The 19,221-nt window shown below is 50.0% G+C and overlaps 2 protein-coding genes across 4 annotated transcripts in view; one reads left to right on the top strand and one right to left on the bottom strand.

Moving 5' to 3' along the window:
• The window catches only part of ST8SIA5 (ST8 alpha-N-acetyl-neuraminide alpha-2,8-sialyltransferase 5), a 78,292-nt gene that overhangs the window by 16,623 nt on the left and 42,448 nt on the right, over window positions 1-19,221 (top strand). For 2 of the 3 annotated variants that reach the window (XM_036918671.2, XM_036918670.2), the window contains exon 2: window positions 7,681-7,788. The exons of the other annotated variant lie outside the window; for it this stretch is intronic. In XM_036918671.2, coding sequence (XP_036774566.1) covers window positions 7,681-7,788 — 108 coding nt within the window. The remainder of the gene's footprint in view (window positions 1-7,680; window positions 7,789-19,221) is intronic. 3 annotated transcript variants of the gene reach the window in all.
• Window positions 1,576-3,243, bottom strand: LOC118928975 (ras-related protein Rab-18-like). Its single transcript, XM_057504152.1, has 2 exons — window positions 2,752-3,243; window positions 1,576-2,684 (listed from the first exon to the last, which is right to left on the bottom strand). The coding sequence occupies exons 1-2, from the start codon at window positions 3,134-3,136 to the stop codon at window positions 2,476-2,478; spliced, it is 594 nt and encodes a 197-aa protein (XP_057360135.1). The 5' UTR covers window positions 3,137-3,243; the 3' UTR covers window positions 1,576-2,475.

The raw sequence follows: 19,221 nt of genomic DNA, 5'->3' as shown, positions 1-19,221 counted from the left end.
GCATCAGTATTTCTGAGGCCCTGCTGTCCATTTAGAGGGGGACATGGGGGAGGGACTCCAGACCGCCAGGTTCCTGGGCTTGAGGAATTTTCTGCTCAGTGAGGTCTCACCACTTCCTCCCAGCCCTCCCCAGGCCCAAAGGTCCTCCTGCCTCCCTCCAGGAGGGCCTTGCGAGATTTCTTCAGTGAGCTGGGAAGCTTTCAGCCCCCACAATCCACATGGCCCTGAAGTAAGAGGATAAAGAGGCCCAGCTACCTTCTTGGAATGGGGGAGGGAAAATACAAGTGAATAATTCAGTAAATTATCCTCCCAAGAATTTTAAGTACTGATGTTTTATGAATGATTTACTTCTTTTAGTACTATTTTTTTCAGATGGAGATGACTGCCCTGTAATAGCAGCTTAGCATTTGCGTTCCTATTATGTGCTTCAATGAGTGGGAGGGAAAGGGGTGGTTACAGGCTGGGCTCTGGATTTGCACTCCCCTGGGCTTCCTCTCTGGGTATCTTTTGTGCTGGTGCGCATGTGTGCTGTGCAGGAAGAAAAAAAAAATGCTGAGGGTTGCTCCCTAGTCCCCGAGAGGGAAGAGGCCAAGGTGTGCTGCATGCAGTTGACTCCCAGGATGGGATCCAGAGTAAGGCCTGAACTAGGAGTGAGGGCTCCTGTGTTCCAGGTCTGGCTTTGCCACCAGCTGGCTGATAGGCAACTTTCCACTCTGTGCCTCAGTTTCCTCTGTTATGCTGAGGGCTGCACACTCTTTCTCGCTCACTGGACTGGGGTCAGGATCAAGCAAGAGGCTATAAGTCAGAAGTGGCCAGTGGGGGTCTCCAGGCTATACACAGCCTGCAGCCTGGTGTATGTGGTCTGCACAGTGTTTCAAGTTAGAATTCTTAGACAGCATTTAAAAATTGGGAAATTCAAAATAAAAGTCTGGATTTTCCAACATTTAGAAAACAAACAAAGTGGAAACACAAGGCCTATCTTCCTATATGTCAGCAGTGGCTGGGGTGCAGGGCACCTGCGCTAGCAAGCAGAACACTCAGTCCTCAGTTCTTGCTGCCTTCTCTCTCTGTCCCCCCAGGGGCTTGACCTTGTTTCCTGGTGGAAGTGAAGCATTTGTGGGAACATGAAGTATTAATGTACAGTCGGATTTTTTTTTTCTAAAGGTGATAGACAAAGATGTTTATCATTTGCAACTGTATACAGAGAACAAATTGCTCATAAATCAGTTTCAGAATCTTACTAAGAGGTATTATGGTGGCTTGTCTAAAAGGACAAATTACTTATTTGGTGCTTTAAAATAGCAGAGATCAAGGTAAATTAAATAACATGAGTGAAAAAAGACATATAATGTACAATAGCAAGAGGTTAGAAAACTGACTACTGTGGAAAAGATTCATTAGTCTGTACAATTGGTTGTGATAATTATTGCCTACTTGTTACAGTAAATTACCAAGATTTTCATTGCAACAGTCTTTTCCCACACACGTCAAAATCTGGAAGCAATATACCTTTCTCAAACTGTCATTTAGTGTTTACTTAGTGTTCTTTTTAACCCAACACTCAAAACACAGAAATAAGTTTTTGAATATCAACTAGCCATTTATGGAAGTGTAAGATACAGATATTCATAAACATTACACAAGCTACAATTGAGGTACCTGGACAAACACCACCAACATTTATGGAAAAGGTGTTGGTTTTAAAAGTGGTAAGTACTACATGAGTTATATAAACACTTTCATGTCCTTCAGAAACCAAAATGGGGGAAAACTTTATCGCCATTCTGCCAAACGCTACATAACTAAAAATACTAAACCAAGGGTCATGACTCCAATGTACCTGTCACAGAATTAAAACTCTAGTTAAGCAACTGAGCTACTCACTGAAGTAAATTAGAAAGTAAGACCAAACTTCTTTAACATGTTAATGCTATTTTAGAAGCATCATCAGAACAAACACATTTACTTATAAATTGGCCTGGACTACATCCTGTAAAAAGAATTTTGCTTAGTACTAAAAGAGCATCTGTTAGCAAATATCCTGGAAAAGCTGTGGAATCATGCTCTTGTTTATTTCTCAAAGGACATTTGCCAGGTTGGAGGATACCTGTGTATATCTCCTAGCAGGTCTAGGGATTCTACATACCAGTTAATTCAGTAATTGATAGGAGTATTTAAGCCAAATGGAGACTGAAAGTAGACCTTATATCAACATATACTAGATGGGTGGGGTTTTTAAATCACATGATAAACATAAATCATAAAATCAAATGTACTTACAGAGGTACACCTCTTTTATGTTACATAAAAAACTGCAGACTGCAAACTGTGCATGCTTACCATTAACATTTCACCTGGGAAAGCCGATGAGTGGGGTTTCTTGCAAATATTTACTGCCATGATAGAAAACAAGTATGTGCAAACTACAAGGTCCCTAAAATAGCAGTTAAAGAGTTTATATACAGAAAGATGTCACTATCTAATCAAATATGCAAGAGATAGTGTTTCCCAGAGTTTAGAACATAGAACAGTAACCACTACAGGCTCCTCCCCCATGGCCTTCTTCCCTGTGTGACAGTTTGACCCCTTTATTCTGGTTTTCACTTTCCCACAGTCCAGGTGTCTGAATGATCTTCTCAACAAGTTCCTCAAAGGCACACTGTACACCATCACAGGTTTTTGCACTTGCCTCTATAAATAACATGGAATGCTTTCATGCAAATTTGAGTCCTTCATTTCTATCAACTTCACGATTTTCCTTATCAATTTTATTTCCAACTAGCATGTTTACTATGTCATTTCTTGTGCAGTAAGTTTCCAATTCATTTAACCAATTATCCAGTTTAACAAAGGTGTCTCTTCTTGTGACATCATAAACTAATATAATGCCCTGTGCACCTCTATAATAGCTGGGAGTTAATGTTCTGAACCTCTCTTGACCAGCAGTATCCCATATTGCAAGTTTAGCCTTATTTCCATCCACTGAAATTGTTTTCACTTTAAAGTCAACACCTACTGTTGCTGCAAGTTCTGGATCAAAAGTATCATCTGTGAACCTCAAGAGCAGGCTGGACTTGCCCACGCCACTCTCGCCAATAATGAGGATCTTCAGGGTGGTCAGCACGTCCTCCTCCATCCTGACCCCGCGCCACTCCGAGCCCAGCTGGCAGCCCCGGTCCGGCTCTCAACGCTTCACGAGAGCAAGCTGCCCGTGCATGCGCCCCGCTCCGCGGCTGCCGCCCTCCTTTTCACAGTCGGATTTTTATCAGATGTTTCAGCCAGGATGTGTTACAGGCTAAACAGTCCAAGGAGAGTAAAGATGATGACTTGTTGAGGGAAAATAAGGGCATTATGGGGCCATCCCTAACTTTGGAGATTAATGTCATAGGATGAGAGTGGCCTCTCGTGGGGCTCTACCAGGAAGGTAAGGGCACCACATTCTTGGTGGCCCACTGACTGGACAGTTGATTGAAGGAAAAGAGGTGGATTTAGCTTTGTTCTTGGTTAAGACTTGGGTCAAGGAGGGCTTTCAGATGTGCTTCTGCAGCCACTTCTGGCTGCTGATCCTTGCGGTCCCTGGTCTCCACGTGGGCCTGGGTTCCCCTGATGGGGGAGGGGGAAGACAAGAAGCCACGGGCTGGGTGACCCACACAGCGGATCACTAGTCCCCTGAGAAGCTTGGGTAGCAACAGTTAACCTGGAAAAGGGCATGAAAATCTCTGGAGCAACTCTGCCTCTCAAATCTCAGCATAAAAAAGCTGCCCCTGCGTTATCTTCCTTGCTGTTTCTTTTGGTGTTAATACCAGCTCTTATCACCACTACGCCTCCTGTTTGTGCAACACAAAGAGAGTTACCGGGAGGCTTTTGCATCTACAGTCTCTTGCTTGAGAAAGTCTAACAATCACTTACTGAGGACCTACTGTGTGCCTCCAGTCTATAAAGTTGTCTGGGATTGATTTTATTATTATTATTTTATTACTTTGAGTTTACATTGTTACTACTGTTTGATGTGATTGTAAAATAGTACGTGTTTGTTGTAAAGCTTTTAGAAAGGACGGAGAAGTATAAAGAATAGGGGGGGAAAAGTCCCTCATCATACTGTACTCAGAGACACAGTAACTTTTGGATTTCCTCTAAGTGTTTTTTTTAAAGAAATGAGATCATAGTAAATTTACACATTCTAATTTTTGTTTTACTGAAAGTCAATGATTTCTCCATAACATTTAAAATGACTTCATAGATATGATGTTTTGGAGGCCACATGGCCACCTGTCATAAAGCATCACCCAGTTCCTTAGCCTTTCCCCAATATTGGGTATTTTGGATGTTTGTCTATTAAGAAGAGATTCCAAATAATTGTCTGGTTCAAACCGCTTTGTGATGTTGATCGTTTCCTGAGGCTCAGTTCCTAGAGGGAGAGCATTGGAACCAAAGGTATAAGCGTTCTTAAGCCTTTTGATACATATTTCCAAATTCTCTTCTAGAATGGGGATTGATACCAAGGACCAGGCCTTGGTATTAACATTATATACATTTTGACAACTTGATAGGTTAAAAAAAAAGGATGGCATGTCTTCGGTTGCCAATGAGATTGAACCCACACCAAAATTTATTTTGCAATTTTTGAAAAGGTAATGCATGCATGTGTAAGATTCAAAAAGTACAAAAGGGTATGGAAATGGAAAGTAAGACTCCTCACTTTGTCCACCAAGCACTTGGTTATTTTCTTTGGAAGAGAACATTTGAGTTACGTGCATTTAAATTGTACATTATTAGATTTAAGCTTTTATATGTTTCCTAGCATTTATATGCCTGCTTTGTGGACTCTTTATATCTATAGGTCAAAAGTTATTCCTCCCCTTTGACAGGTGAGAAAACTGAGGCTTCAAGAGGTGAAATGCCAGGAGTCACGCAGGTAGCAGACAATGGGCTGTGAGCTCTGGGAGGGTCTGTATCTGGGAATCTTTGAAGACAGGCAGCAAAGCTCTGAAGAAAGTGGCCACCTTCAAGGCCAGGGTTAAAGGAGCATGGCAGTTGCAGGCATTGGTGACTGAGAGGTACTGGGAATGCCTTCTCATCCCTCAAGAAATTTCTCCCTCATCAGACAGGTGCTGCTGCCTGACATTCTGCCACAGGCTGCTTAGCACCTGGCAGCATGGGCTCCTCACTGAGAACCGGCAGTTTCTGAGGTGAGCCCTGCAGTGCCAAGCTGAGGCTGGCCCTGCCTCCTCCCCATCCCAGGCCAGCTCAGACCCCCTGGCACTGCTTCCCTGGAAGCCCACCTCCTCCCCTGGTGCACAGGTGGCCATTTTAAAAGAATAGACTGTCACTTCTTGAGGGTAACTGCAGTGTCCCCTAGCCCCCACGAAGGTAAGTGTTGGTTGAAAGACAAGTACTCATTCTTTTGCTATGAGTAACAGACCAATGAGTAAAGATATCTTAGGGACAGGGAGTGGCCCCTGCGGCCCTTCAAATCATGGCCCTCCCTGCTTGGTGCCTGCCTCTAGCATTCTTAGGATCGCCCATCATAAAACCTACTTCTTGGGGTGAGAGTTCAGGAACATCCTCTGTGTTCACAACCCTTTTGCTGCCCCCCCAGGATGGTTTGACCCAGTGAGCAATCTGGACTGTGTGCCCAGCTGCCCCCTGCCCCCATTTCTGCCTCTTTTCTGGGACAGGTGAAAACCTCCCGCTCTAAGGTTCCTCAGGGGGGAGAACCCTGGGAAGGGAAGCATTCAGGATTCCCGAGTGGGAGAACCTAAAGGCACCCGAGTCAGCCTTCTTTCCCTGCTCTGCTTGCTTAAGGGACCTCGTGTAAAGCACTTTTGTATCAGCTTTAGACAGAAGGCCTCGTTTCTTTCCTACAAAGGACTATAAGTGTGTAGGAAGGACAAAGCACACTGAGAGGCAGGCGACTGACTAGGACAGCCCGAGCAGTGCCAGGGGATAATTATACCAGAAAGTGCTGACCTGGTCCTGAGGCAGCCCGGGGCCTGGGCTTGGCAGCTTAGGGAGGGCCTCAGGGAAGAGGAGGCAGTTTAGCTGGACCTTGAAGGTTGGGTGGGATTTAGGTTTGTGGGGGTGTGGGGCTAGGGTGGGTGGGGAATGCTGTGGGGGCTCCTGAAGCTGAGGTTTGCGTAAGGGTGCAGATAAAGCTCAGGGCAGCTGCTGGCAGGGCCCCTGAGCTGCGGGTTCAGAGCCTTGTCTGGAACTGAGCAGTTTGAACAATCAGGGTGGGGAATGTATGCAAACCAGGAGACCTGCTAGGAGGCTGCTGCCTTCTGTCCTCTACTCACCTGAAGAATCTAGAAATAACAGTGACTTCAATTTCCCCTACAGGACCTAAGGAGGCCAAGGCCTAATGCAGGACCTTCCTCAGAGGTGGCTTGTGTCCTGGGGCACCTGGCCAAACTTGTGATCTGGGCTGCTCATGGGCCCCGTAGGGTGGAGCCCTCAGTACTTGGGTCCTCGGCTCTGATGTCAGGAAACCCAGTGCCCCACAGATCCAGGCTTTTTTGGCCCAGCCTCCCTGCTGATTCTGACATCTGAGTGGGCAGTTGTGGACACCTGGCCCCAGACCAGCCATACACCAAGGCAGGTTGTGCCCTTCCTGCTCCCAGGCTGAGCCTCCTGCCGTGGAGACTGGAGCAGGTGGGGAGTGAACCAGCAGCCACTGAGCAGTGCAATGATTGAGCACCACATGTGCAGCCTTCTGCTAGCTGCACACTGAGGGGCCCTCCTGGGTGGGCCTCGAGGGGACAGCTTCTCTGTGATAGTTTTGGTCAAGGACTTTGGAGACAGACACCCAAGACAGTTCTCTTCCATTCAAAGATGGGAGCAGAGAGCTGTGGAGACTTGACCAAGGTCACTCACCTCATTAGCGGCTGATCTGGTGGGCCAGGTCCCAGCCCCAGCAGCCATCACTGTCCTGTTCCCTTATCTTAGAGGTTATTTATTAGGGTTTTATTAAAAACATTTTTTTTCTTTAGCTCTTTTCAATTTAGTGGCCCCACAGTAGCCCCCACCCCTCAGTTCCTGCGCCTCCTTGAGTTGTGCACAGCAAATAGATGTGCTTCTTACCAGTGGTTGGTTCCTCTCTCTGGCTGAAGGGAATTACTCAACTGCTTTTCATCTTCCAAAATGATGTCACTAGTCCTCTTCTATTGCCTCCTCTGCAAGCTCATGTCCTTATTTATTCCTTTGCTATCATTTCAGCCAGTTTTGGGAGGGGAGCAGAGATAACCATGTGTGTTAAGTCAGTCACCTTAGACCAGGAGGAATATCCTCATGCACTGGAAAGCGAGATCTCTCATTAAAAGCTTTGCTGTGTGTCTGGCCTCTGAGGATGGCAGAGAGCTCAGGAAGAGCTCTTCTGGTGTAAGTCTCCAGAGACAGGCATGAGGGATGTGCCACACAGGACATAGGAGAGCTCCGTGGCCTTGATCTCACCAAGCCTCAGTTTCTCTCTATGTACAAAAGTGAAATGAGGGGATGGATGTGGATGAGCGGAGAACACTGTAAGGGGCTGGGGTTTATTACCATCATTCTTGGACATCACCCTTGTCACCACTAAGTGGGTGATCAAGGCGATGTGTCACTTGGCACAGAGACACCTGGCTGGTAGACAGGCTTCACCCAGGCCCTGAGTGCTGAGTACCAACTGCCTCGTTTTCTTGCCAGAGGCCTCCAGTTTGGTTGGGAGAATGGTGACCAGCTGGCCAACTGGACGGGGCTTTTTAATGTCACGGACGACCCAGCAGTGCAGAGCGGCAGTGACTCCAGCTCCAGGTACAGACCCCAGCAAATGACCAGGGAGGGGGGAAGCCTGTCCTGGCGGGCCCCTACAGCCCCTGCCCCTCAGGGAAGAAGCAGGCTAAGCACCGTGACCCAAAGCTCACTGCATTTTGGGACCACTCCCCGCCATTGTCCCCTTCAACATAGGGGTGAGGGACAGGACCCAATGCAACAAACTAGGGACTCACTGGCCCCTCAGTGTGTGTTGGGGGAGGTGCAGAGTCTGTGTCTTGACACTTCATTTGAAGTGGGTCTTTGAGCTCCATCCCTGCCATAGGGGTTTCAGAAATCAGCCTGCAGGTGTAGGTATGTGAGATGCTGGCACCGGGGGTGGGTGTCAGGTGTGGCCTCCCTGCTCCGCTGAGATCCCATGGAGCAGGCAGTCCCTCCCTTGCCCACAGGCAAGGCTGACCTTGGCTGGGGAAGAACCATGTCCATCAAGACAGCCACACCACCGTGTGGTTATTTCTTTTTGATTCTGCTGTAGAGTTTGGAGCTAAAGTCATTAATTAAGGGCACTCTGTATATCCAGGAATAGGAGTTCAGTAAATATTTGTTGGATAAATGAAAATGGAATATTCCCAGGCAGGGCACTCTCATTGCAGGGAGGGCATTGTGGGAAATTTTTTCAGACAAGGCAGAATGCCTTCTCTGCTTGGAGCTGGGTATGGCTGGAACCTGCCAGTTAAGGGTTTCCAAGAGGCTGATCAAGTTGTTTGGTTCCTTAAATTTTGCATTTCTAAGTACAAGCTAACTCTCAAGTCTGCTTCCTTAGGAAAGAAGTCTGGGTTTTCATTGTGGTTCATTTTGATCCCAAAACATTAAACTGACCCTACAGAGGAGAAGTAATGTGTTTTTCAGGGATGCCTCTCCCCAACCCCCTATACACATGCTTTTGTTTAATGCTTTGAAAAAGTAAAGATGTAGTTCCAGTGTCAGAAACCAGTCAGGGCAGTGTCCACAGACCGGTCTTAGGGTGTGGGGGTGGCCTCAGGGAACAGGGTCTGCCTCCTTAGGAAAGACCCTTAGAACAGTTTACCAAGAGGTTTTTGCTAGAAAATGCAATCAACTGAGCAGGACGGCCCAGGCCCCTGGGAGGCCATTCCGGGCAGGTGCCCCTGGGTGGTGGCTGAGACCACCCTTCAGTACTCTTGCTAACTCTCCTCCTCTTTCTGCAGTCATGTCTCAGTTTCTCTGCCTCTCTCGCCGCACCTGTTCTCTCCTGTCCGTGTCTTCCTGCCACCCTTCCTTGGTCCACTTTTCTTTTTTGGCCCCTGTCCTGTGCCTCTCCCCTCCACCTCCTTCCTTTCCTACTCCCTCGTTCTTCCCTTCTGCTCCCCTCCCTCTCTCAGTGACTCAGGCCAGCCTCCCCTGCCCCGTCAGCCGGGATCCCTCAGGGTCAGAGACACCACTGGCCTCTGTCAGTTTGTTTTTGGAGCTAAGGCACCCTTTATTCAGTGTCATCCCCAGCTGATTTCCTTCTGTAGAACGGCCATTCACCCAGGAACTCCCTCAGTCACAGAATAAATGTGATGACCATACATCCTGAGTTCTTCAGGGACAATTCCAATCTCAGATCCCAATTGCTGCTTGGCCCCCAAAGTACCCACATATGTGGGAAACCAGAGTATGTATAGTTCCTTCATGTGGGAAATAATGGTTAATGTACTTGGCAGGGACCAGGTGTTAGAGCTTTTCTACCTTAGTATAGGAGCAGCTTCTGCCTTCTTCAAAATGGTAGGACAGCTGCTGGGAGCAGCTTCGCAGGCTCCCACACACCTAATGACACTGGAAAGCCCCGCAGAGGGAAAGTACATCACCCCGATTAACAACTCTCCATGCCTGGAATACATGATGAGCTCTGTGGTGTTGTTCACCTATTGAATAATTCAGCACATGCCATATTTTGGTGTCTCTAGTTGGGTGTATGTTCAACTATGGTACAACCTGTTATCATGAAGGGAAGTCAGGAGATACCATGTGTAGCCAGAGGATAAATATGGGACAAAAAAAGCAAATGACTCATAAATTGTGTACTCCACCAGGAGCCACGAGGAGAAGGAGCAGGTCCAAATACTTGTTTGGAAAACCCCAAACAGGGCCACAAAGAAAATCCAAGCCAGATCATATACATAAAGACTGTTCAGGTCTTCCTAATGGACATGAGCGAGGGGGAGTCCAGGCCAAATTGGAAAGTATGTGCATTATAAAATATACATTGACATACAGCTTTATTAATTTTCAGTCTAGGTCTAAAAGTGTTGTCCAGTAAGGATCCTCCGGGAGCTGCTGGAGCCAGCAGATAGGAATAAGCTTTAATCAGCATATCCTTGTATTTAAGTCGGTACTTTGCACTAGCAGAAAGGTCTTTGAAGACAGTTCTCATCCTGTTCAAATATGTGTTTGTGTTTCTGTCTCCCCACTAGACAGTGACTGTGCTTTGTCTTTGAAATCTCAGCACCCAGTAACTATGGCAACTGGCATGTAGTAGGTACTCAATAAATGCCAACTGAATAAAAGAATGAATTAAGCAGTAACAGAGTAAAGGCTATTGGTAAGAAAGTGAACTTCAGTTTCAGTGTCCCTGAATTCTCCCTTAGAGATTTATTTCTTTGGCTTAAGCTTTACCCTCTCCTGGCACTGTCTTTGAAAATTAACCCCCAGAAAGGGGAAACATTTTAGAGTCATCAACTCATTCACAGTTTGGAATGATCAGAGAATTTTCTTGTGAGAAGAACAGGTAGTAGAGTAGTCTGAGAGTCTGGGGTAGCTGGGTGGGAAAAGGGAGACTGGGGATGGAGGGAGGTGAATGTGTAAGAAGTAGAGAGAAGGCAATGAAGGCAGATTAAATACTTCTGCAATAACTGACTAAGAAACCTTCCTAAATGTCACAAAGCATCATTGTAAATCTGGGGAGGGGAGGGGGGAGGGGGAGAGAGAGTGTTTGTCCTCCATGGCCAGCTCTGTGCTTTGACCCTCTGGCCTGCATGACTGCCTCTCTACTTGGTGACTGCCCGGAGGCCAGGGGAAGGCTGCAGCGCCCTCGGCGGCCTCAGTCCTGCAGGGTGGGCAGCGCTGCGTCCACTGCTACAGCACATCCCAGGGAAAGGACCCAGTTGGAGGAGCGAGGGCAGTGGGGCAGGGGCCCCCAAGTGCTAACGCTCAGCAGGGCCCATAGCCACAGCACAGAAGCTTTCCCTCAGCTTCTGCCAACTGGGCCCTGCTCTACACCCAAGTCCTTGTCCTCCTGCCACCACCCACCTTCCACCCAACCTCCTGCTTGAAGCCTTCCCTGATAGCCCCTTTAACACCATGGTCTGTAAGAAGTGTCTGCATGGAAGGCTGTTTCTCTCATGACTCACACAGAGACCTTTTCAGCAAGTGCACAGAAGCCCCCCATGTTTGCTAAGGTACTCCCCAGATCCTGAGAACTGGGCTGGGCTGCCCATGCATATATCCTCAGGGCCCTCCAGACCCTCTGGCTTCAGACACAGCCCCCACATGGTCCGGCTGTGGCCCCTTCTCCCAGATTGCACACAGCCTTGGCTCTACTGGTCCGGGATGGGATGGCAAGAGGCGGCGTGCAAAGGCAACCAGGGAACGCTTCTCTCTTATGTCTACAGCAGAGCTGGCCCAGGCTGCCGGCCACCCAAGCTGCCTGTTCCTGTGAAAGCATTCTCCCTGGGCCACTAGGCTTCCCAGATTAGGGTGCAGGGGACTTCCCTGGTGAGAGAGTAGCACCAGCCATGGGGAAGAAAAGCAAGCCCCATAGTGGTGACCAAGAGACTCCTATCTGCAGAAGAGTGAGCCCAGTGGGCATCAGCGTGTGGGCCAGAGCCCTTCTCTCTGGGTCGGGAAATGTGTGTGCTTCTAGCACGTGTTGTGCAATATGGGGCTTGGAATTGTCATGTATCAGAGCTGGAAGGAACTTGACGGAATTGAATTTAGCACTCTGTTATGCTGTATTGAATTGTTCCCTAATTGTTTCAAGACAGTGTGTAATTAGGTAATAAATTGTGTGGTACAGATGGCGAGTACTCCAGAAGCTCGGTGTAGAAGTCAGAGGTGCTTCCGTGCAGGAGAGAGACTTGGCTTGAATCTGTTGATAGGCGATGCCCATGGCCAAGGGCTGCTGGGGGCCTACTGTGTGCCAGACCCTGTGTTGGGGGCTTGACACGCATTACCACATTTAATCCTCACCCTCCACATTTTGAGATGGGTTCTGTCATTGCTCCCATTTGGCAGATGAGGAAACTAAGTCACCACTTCCAGGTGGTGGGTGGTAGAGCTGGAACCCATCCCGTCCCGTGTGACTCTGGAGTCCCAGCAGTAATGGGCTGTGCTGGACAGAGGGATTCTTCTTTCTGGGCTGTGGACAGGCTTGGGTGGGGTGTCTCAGGTTTCTTTCCCAAGTCTTCCAGTACTTTATATCCCTGCCTTCAGCCCCTGGCTGCTAAGCCGTAATAAAATGCCACAGTAGTTAAGTAGCTAGTGGTGTGTATTTTCCCTCCCAGTATTGTTGTCAGCACTATAAGCAAGATGATCTGGAGGGTCCCCCACCCTCGCCTCCTGTCTTTCTCTCACTTCTATCTTCTGTGTGTCCTCTCCCACCACCACCCACATGTAATGTTTTCCTGATTGTTATCCCTGAAAAATGCTTCCTCCCACCTGCTCCTGGGGAGTCTACATTTCACAGAGGAGCCTTTTGGGGGCCAGGTCACCCCCCTGGGAAAGACTTTTCCAGGGTGGACTCCCCAGGTGTGGTGATAGCTGTTAAGGGTGGGCGCACAGTGGGTCAGCACACCTGCCTTGTGGGTTCAGGCTGGCTTAGCATAAGCCTTGCTAGTCAATTTTCACTGCTGTGGAAAAGGACAAGAAAATAAAAATAAAAAAGGGGACAGAACTCTTGAGCTCCATCCAGCTGGGTAGAATTTGGAGAGTGAAGTTTGGCAGAGTGTTCTGGACTGGGCACTGGAAAACAAACCGAAGATGGCACGGCTTCCCCCTTGGCACCCACGCACCCGAGGTGGGCCCCTGGCGGCCCACAGACAGAGGAGGCTGGCTGGAGGCATGGCTGTTGGCACCCTGGAACTCCTCAGCTGTGTCTTTCCATGAGCTCCCCTGGCCCCTGTGCTTTGGGGCCATTAGTCAACTCTGAATTGAGTCTCCTGGGCAAATAAGCACCTACAGGAGCTGTTCAGAGCCGGGTTCCTCATCTGTAAAACTCCTGCCCTGCTCAGTCCCTGGTGGGGTCCCCTGGGTGGAGCTGGGCCCCAGCTTGGCCCTGTCTCAGGGCTGGTGGAGGTGCCCCCTCTCTGGGCCTCGTTTCTAGGTCAGATGATCTTGGGCACCTGTCTGGGCCCCATCCTAGGTGAGCCCCTAGAATGGAAAGAAATGGAGAATGGAAAGAAAACAGGGGCTGGAGTTGGGCCGGAAGGACCAAGCCTCCACGTGGTGAGCAGTTTAGGGGTGCCCAGAAGGGGGTGCACCGAGGCTGTCCCAGTTTTCCACTCCATGAGGATGGCCCAGGCAGACCGGGCTCAGATGGTGGGCCACGGCACCCTCAGAGCCTGGCAGAGAGACCATCCTCCACCACACGGGCCTCCTTGTGTGGGGTGTAAACCTTCCCTCCCTCCCCTCAGTGGGGGCTCCTAGGTTCATCTTTTGGAGCCTCACAGGACACTTGGTCTGTTCCTTCTCCCTCCAGCTGTTCCTTGCTTGCGGGGAAATACCATTCTCCCCACCTGTCCCGCGATCGCGTCTCACACGTTCACCGCCTCAGACCTCATGGGCTGCCGTAACGACATTCCATGGGCCGGGTGGCTTCCAAACAGCTATTTCTCACAGGCCTGGAGGCTGGAAGTCCCAGATCAGGGGGCCCGTATGCCCAGGTTTTGGGAAAGCCTGCTTCCAGATTGCAGACTGCCATCCTCTGGCTGTGCCCTCATGTGAGGGAGGACGAGGGAGCTCCATGGGGTCCCTTTGTTCTGGGCGATGATCCCTTTCCTGAGGACCCCACCCTCATGACCATCACTTCCCAAGGCCCCACCTCCTACTGCCATCACACTGGGGATGCCAGCCGATGGATTTGGGGGGAACACAAGCACTCGGTCCACTGCACTCAGCGCTCCTTCGCACTGAGACTGCCATGGTCACCATCTCTGCTTCTGAACTTGCCTCAGCTCATGCCGGTGGGGTTTCTGCCTCCCTGCTCCCCTCAGTCTGCTCGTGTCAAGGCCACCTACGACCTCCGAGTTGCTACACCAGCGGGGCCTTTTCCGTCCTGCTCTTCCTTGACCTCCATCAGCACCCGGCAGAGCTGGCCCTTCTGTCCTGACGGTGCTCTCTGCTCTCGCCGTCCCTGTTGCTGGGCTCTCCGGGTTTTCCTCCCCCCCACGCACCTTCCTCCCCAGGCACCCTTGCTGGCCTCCTCCCTGGCACCATCTAAACGGTCAGGGCTCCCCGCAGCCTTGTCCTCTGCCCTCTTCTCTCCTCTGTCTGCTTTCTGCTTGAAGAGCTGATCGCATCCTTTGTCCCCTGACTCTGGAATGTGTTACCTCTAGCCCTCATCTCTGCGCTGGGCTGTGGATGTGCATGTCTGACGGCACGTTCTGTCCTCTTGGACGTCTGAGAGTCGTAGCAAGCTTCACATGGCCCAAGAGCCTCTGAGTCACACCCAAACCTGATCACCTCTGTCACCCCCTTAAATGGCTCTGTGATCCAACTAGTTGTCCGTGCCAAAACCGAGGAGTTATTGTGATTTCTCTCTCACTTTCTATACTTGCCATCAGCATGTCCTACTTGTTCTCGCCCTAACCTATTTCCTGGTCTGTCTCCCTGTTTCTTCTCTCTCATTATAGTCCATTCTCCCCACAGCAGCCAGAGGGAACTTTTAAATCAGATCGTGTCACTGCTTTGCGGGATTGGGTGGCCCAGCTTGCCTTGGTGCTGCTCACATCTCTGACCCTGGTCCCTCTAACTTCCCTCTGCCCCCTCACCCTAGCCACATTGGCTGCTGCTGTCCCTGTTTGCATTTACTCCCAATGCCCTCTCTGGAATGTTCTTCCCACACACATGCAAAGTGCATCATCACTCTATTCATGCCCACTGGTCAGAGAGGCCTTCCTTGACCTCCCACCACCCTTGCAGGCACCCTTCTACCCCTAACCTGCTTTACTTTTAGAGAGCTCATCACTGCCTGGCACCATGTGAATTAATATTTCATCTGTTTCCTCCCATGGCAGCTCCATGAGGGTGGGGATTTTGTCTGGCTTGGTCACCACTGCATCCTGGCCTAGAACAGTACCTGGCACATAACCGTGGATAGTAAATCTGCAGCTAGTAAAAGAGGAAAAAAGCTGTCCACTGAGGGGGCACTGCCAGGCAATGGAGGAACTGCATGCAGCCCTGTGTAATAAGGGCTGGGCTGGAGGGGTGCCCAGGGGCTGTGGGCCCAGAGGAGGGATGGCAGGGAAGGCTGCCAAAGGAAACTAACACCTGGGTTGACCTCTGATGGATGAACAGGTAGGAATCAGGAAAACACAGAGAGGAGGAAGATTCCTGACAGAGACTAATCCAGTGAGAAAAGAAGGCCGAATCACGACCCTGGCACTGGGAGGGAGAAGAGGGCTCCTAAGGAAGCAGAAGGGGGCAGGCTGGGGGGAGATGAAGTAGGAGGAGGCTACTAGCATGCAGCTCTTGGCTTGGGCACCTGGAGGGATGGTGGGGAAGCCCACCAGGAGCAGAAGGGCGATGTATGTGTGGAAGACTGACCTGTGCCAGTTTAGACAAATGGAACAGTCTAGGTTACTGAGCCAAATTTTACAAAGGGAAGCTTTTCAAGGTTGCCTGGTCTGGCCCAGAAAATAAGGCCATTGCATATGCACTCTTGCAAAGAATGTCTAGACACTGGGTCTGGGGCCTTGCAGAATCGCTGGTTGAAGGAAGGAGGAGTGGATGGGCATTCGACTTTACCGCCCCCCCCCCCCCCCACATGCCAGGAATGATACTAGTCAAGTTCACTCCAGGAGCACATGAATCACAAGGCTCTCAAGGGTTGCATTCAGAACTTCAGGCTTTTTAGCTTTTGGTTCTGATATTTCAAAACAGCTCTGGGGTTTCCTGTGGACAGATGAGGAAACCATGACCTGGAGACAGCCATGGTCCAGGAAGGGGTCTGGGCCAGGTCTCCCTGCCACCTGGAAGAGGCAGGGTCTCCTCCTGGCAGCTGTGGCCTGTTAACAGCCGAGCCCTTCTTGCCTTTCTCTCTTCCTGTTTGGGAAGACGTTTCAGCCCTTTGAATTGTCAGGCTGCAATTTTCAGATTCTGATTTCTGTGCTTTTGCTCTGGCGGGTAGTGTGCTATCTCGAGATGGCAGCTGTTTTGGCTCTAGAAATAGCACTGAGTTCCTTGGAGGGCTGTCGGCCTTGGAAGGGGAGGGGGCTGCTCAAGAGCAAACCCCCCAGTGACTGCGGCTTCTCAGAGTCAGGGAGAGAGAGTGCACTGAAGTGACTAAGAACATGGGTTCTGGGCTCTTGAAAGCCTGAGGTCCCTTTTGCAGGGCCACCATTTACTAGCCAAATGACTTTGTGCAAGTTACTTTACCTCTTGCATTCTGATTCTTGGTATAAAATGGAAAAACAATGCCTGCTTCCTAGGGCTGTCAGGAGGATTAAACGAGACAGCGTTGAAGACTCTAGTAGCAGGCTGCCACATACAGTTGTGCAGGGGGGCACTGCACAAAGATACCCAGCCAAGTGCTCAAGTGGGGCTGAAATGCAGCTAACTCTCACTTGATAAGCTGTGTGCCTGGCATGTGGCTTAATTCATCTGGAGTAAAAAGGGCTTTTTCCCAATTTGCACAGAGGTGTCATCAATGTATGGAATAAATAAATCACTCTGTGGTTCTCTGAGACTCTGCACCAGGCTTGACAGGAGCCCAGGGGTTCAGGTTGCTGAGCAGGGCAGCTTCCCTGCTCCTGGGATGGGTGGAGGCCTAGCAGGTGTGCTCTTGCTCCGGCATAACACAGGGACCTCCCTGGTTGCCTGTTCTCTTGAGCACCGTCAGCATCTGGGGAGGAAGGAAAGTGTTAGGAAGCTATGTGTGGGCCTTTTCTTGTACCAGCAAGTGGTTGCTGTGGCTCAAAGTCCTGTGGCCCCCAGGGAAGGTCCCATGGTCCTGAAGATGCTCAGAAAGGGGGATCAGCCAGCCAGGGAACCCTCTGTGGGGCAGGTTTGTGGGAAGGCTGGTAGGAATGACATCCAGACTCTCTGCAGAGGGGCCCCTGGGCATGCTGAGATGAGGCCCCCTCAGCCTACAAAGCTGGAGCCCAAGTCTGGGAGGGAGGAGGAGAGCTACTGTCCAGGACTGCCGCATTTCCCTCTGCATTCGTCAAGTGGAAGCCATCACCTGCTAATCAGGCAGCCAGGGCTGCCCTGCCCTCTTGCCCCTCCACCCATACAGTCCCTGAGGGCACAGAGACCAGGGCAGGACGGATGCAGCCTGGTGCCAGCATCCGACTCGGCTGCCGGAAGCCAAGTGGCATCTGAGATGAGCTGGGCTTCTGATCTGACCAGCTGGGACTGTTTATACCTGGGAGGTACCCTAATGTGACGCCAGGGTCCCCTCCCCTTTGAGCTGGGTAGAGCTCATCTTCCAAGAATTGAAAGAAGAGACAGTTACAACTCACCTTGAGAGGCTAATGGAGTTAAGAAGGCTGGAGAAACTGCTTCTCTCAGTGTTCTTGTAGGGTAAGGAGAAACTTGAGCTAGTTAGTGGGAGCTCTATAACTAAAATAAAAGGGCATTTATTGGTGATTTCCAATCATAAAAGAACCAGAACCCCAGTACAGAAAACTTGTAAAAATACAGAGAAGAATTTCAAGCATCACTCATAATCCCATTATTTAGAGACACCCACTGTTGATATTTTTGTTACAGTCCCCTTTTCCATGCATCCACGTATGTATATATCATTTTGGGAGATTACAGTTTTGTTGCTGGCATTTCCACTCAACATTGTCATGTGAATATCTTCCCATGTCATTGTACAAAAGAATCTAAGCATCGTTTCTGACGTCTGCATAATGGCCTGTGTCCAGACCAAACAGCCATTTCCATGGCTTCCTCCAGAATGTAGTCCCTGGGCGTCCTGTCAGAAGCAGAATTCAGGGTGACACTTGGCAGTACTTCTTGCAATCTTGTTTCCTCAAGTTAGTCATCTCTGGAGACTAACATGGAGCAGGACAGCCCCCCAAAAAGCAAAGCCCAGGCCAGATGGAGAAGGAAGCAGGGCTATTAGCTCCCTTCTCAGATGGGAAAACTGAAGATTTAGACCCAGCATGGAACAGTTTTGAAGACTTGCCTGAGGTACCACACGGAGCATTTTCAGGATACCTGGGGTTTGTTCTCATCAGGTATGATAAGACATGCAGACATGGAAATGACCGTCGTGAAGGAAGACTTTTGATACTTACAGATCCCTAGAAACAGGAGGCACACCGCACCATACGGGGCCACGCGGGAAGCACCAGGGTCAGCCAGGAAGTGGCGGGAGTGAGGGAAAAACGTGGGCAAGAGCCTTTTTTGCAGTTTCTATGGAAGGAACTGGAGAGACAGGGGCTGGGAGGGCCTGGAGTTGGTTAGTATGAATCATTGCAGTGGGCTCTGGGGCGTAGGGCTGTCCCTACTTGTCTGGTACCTGGCCCTGGGGTGATTAGGGCACAGGGTGAGTGGCCCTGAGTGTGAGAGGAGGAGGGCTGTTGGTGGTGGAGTATAAACTCTGGATGCACTGGTTTGCATATGAAAGGGGTGCTCACAGTGCTGGCTGTCAGGGAGAGGTTTACTGATAGAGCAGTAGGAGGATGTCAGCCAGTGCAGATGGTGGGGAAGCTTCCCTAGTTATTTGTCCCTGACGCCACTCTGCTATCAATCAGCTGAGCGACTGAAGGCAAATCTCTGACTCCCTGAGCACCCACTGGCAGCTCTTGCCCTTGAATGGCAGGAGAAAGAGGAAGAAAGGGAATGAACATACCTTGAGCATTTTCTGTGTGCCCAGGAATGTTCTAGTGCTTTCCCAGAAACTCTCATCAATATCTGATCTCAACTCTGAAAAACACGTACTGCCTTTTATATGCTGATTTTTCAAATGAGGAAACTAAGGCTCCGAAAGGGATGGGCCTCAGGAGGCTGAAGGGAGGCAGAGAAGGGATGTGAACCCCGTTCAGAGAGCCTCTCCACCTAATGGCCACCAAACGCGTGGCACAGGACCAGTTGGAATCCTTGTACCGCCTCATTCTGTGCATGAGTGCTGTTAGGGATTCAGCAGGGGAGAGGGAGATTGGGTGGACCGGGTGGAGGTAAGGCAGAGACGGCCCGTGGAGGAGTGGAGGGGCTGGCTGCTGCTTGGTTTAACTTCCTCTGAGAATT

This window comes from Manis pentadactyla, chromosome 6 (assembly GCF_030020395.1).
Source record: "Manis pentadactyla isolate mManPen7 chromosome 6, mManPen7.hap1, whole genome shotgun sequence".
Lineage (NCBI taxonomy): Eukaryota > Metazoa > Chordata > Mammalia > Pholidota > Manidae > Manis > Manis pentadactyla.
This window is presented reverse-complemented; position numbering and strand designations above follow the sequence as displayed.

What these genes read in the sequence shown, in the direction of transcription:
- LOC118928975 (XM_057504152.1), bottom strand. Translation starts at nt 3,136, where the DNA reads ATGGAGGAGGACGTGCTGACCACCCTGAAGATCCTCATTATTGGCGAG. An exon ending in TAAAATTGATAAGGAAAATC is followed by an intron (nt 2,685 to 2,751) that starts GTGAAGTTGATA and finishes TATAGAGGCAAG; the next exon opens with TGCAAAAACCTGTGATGGTG.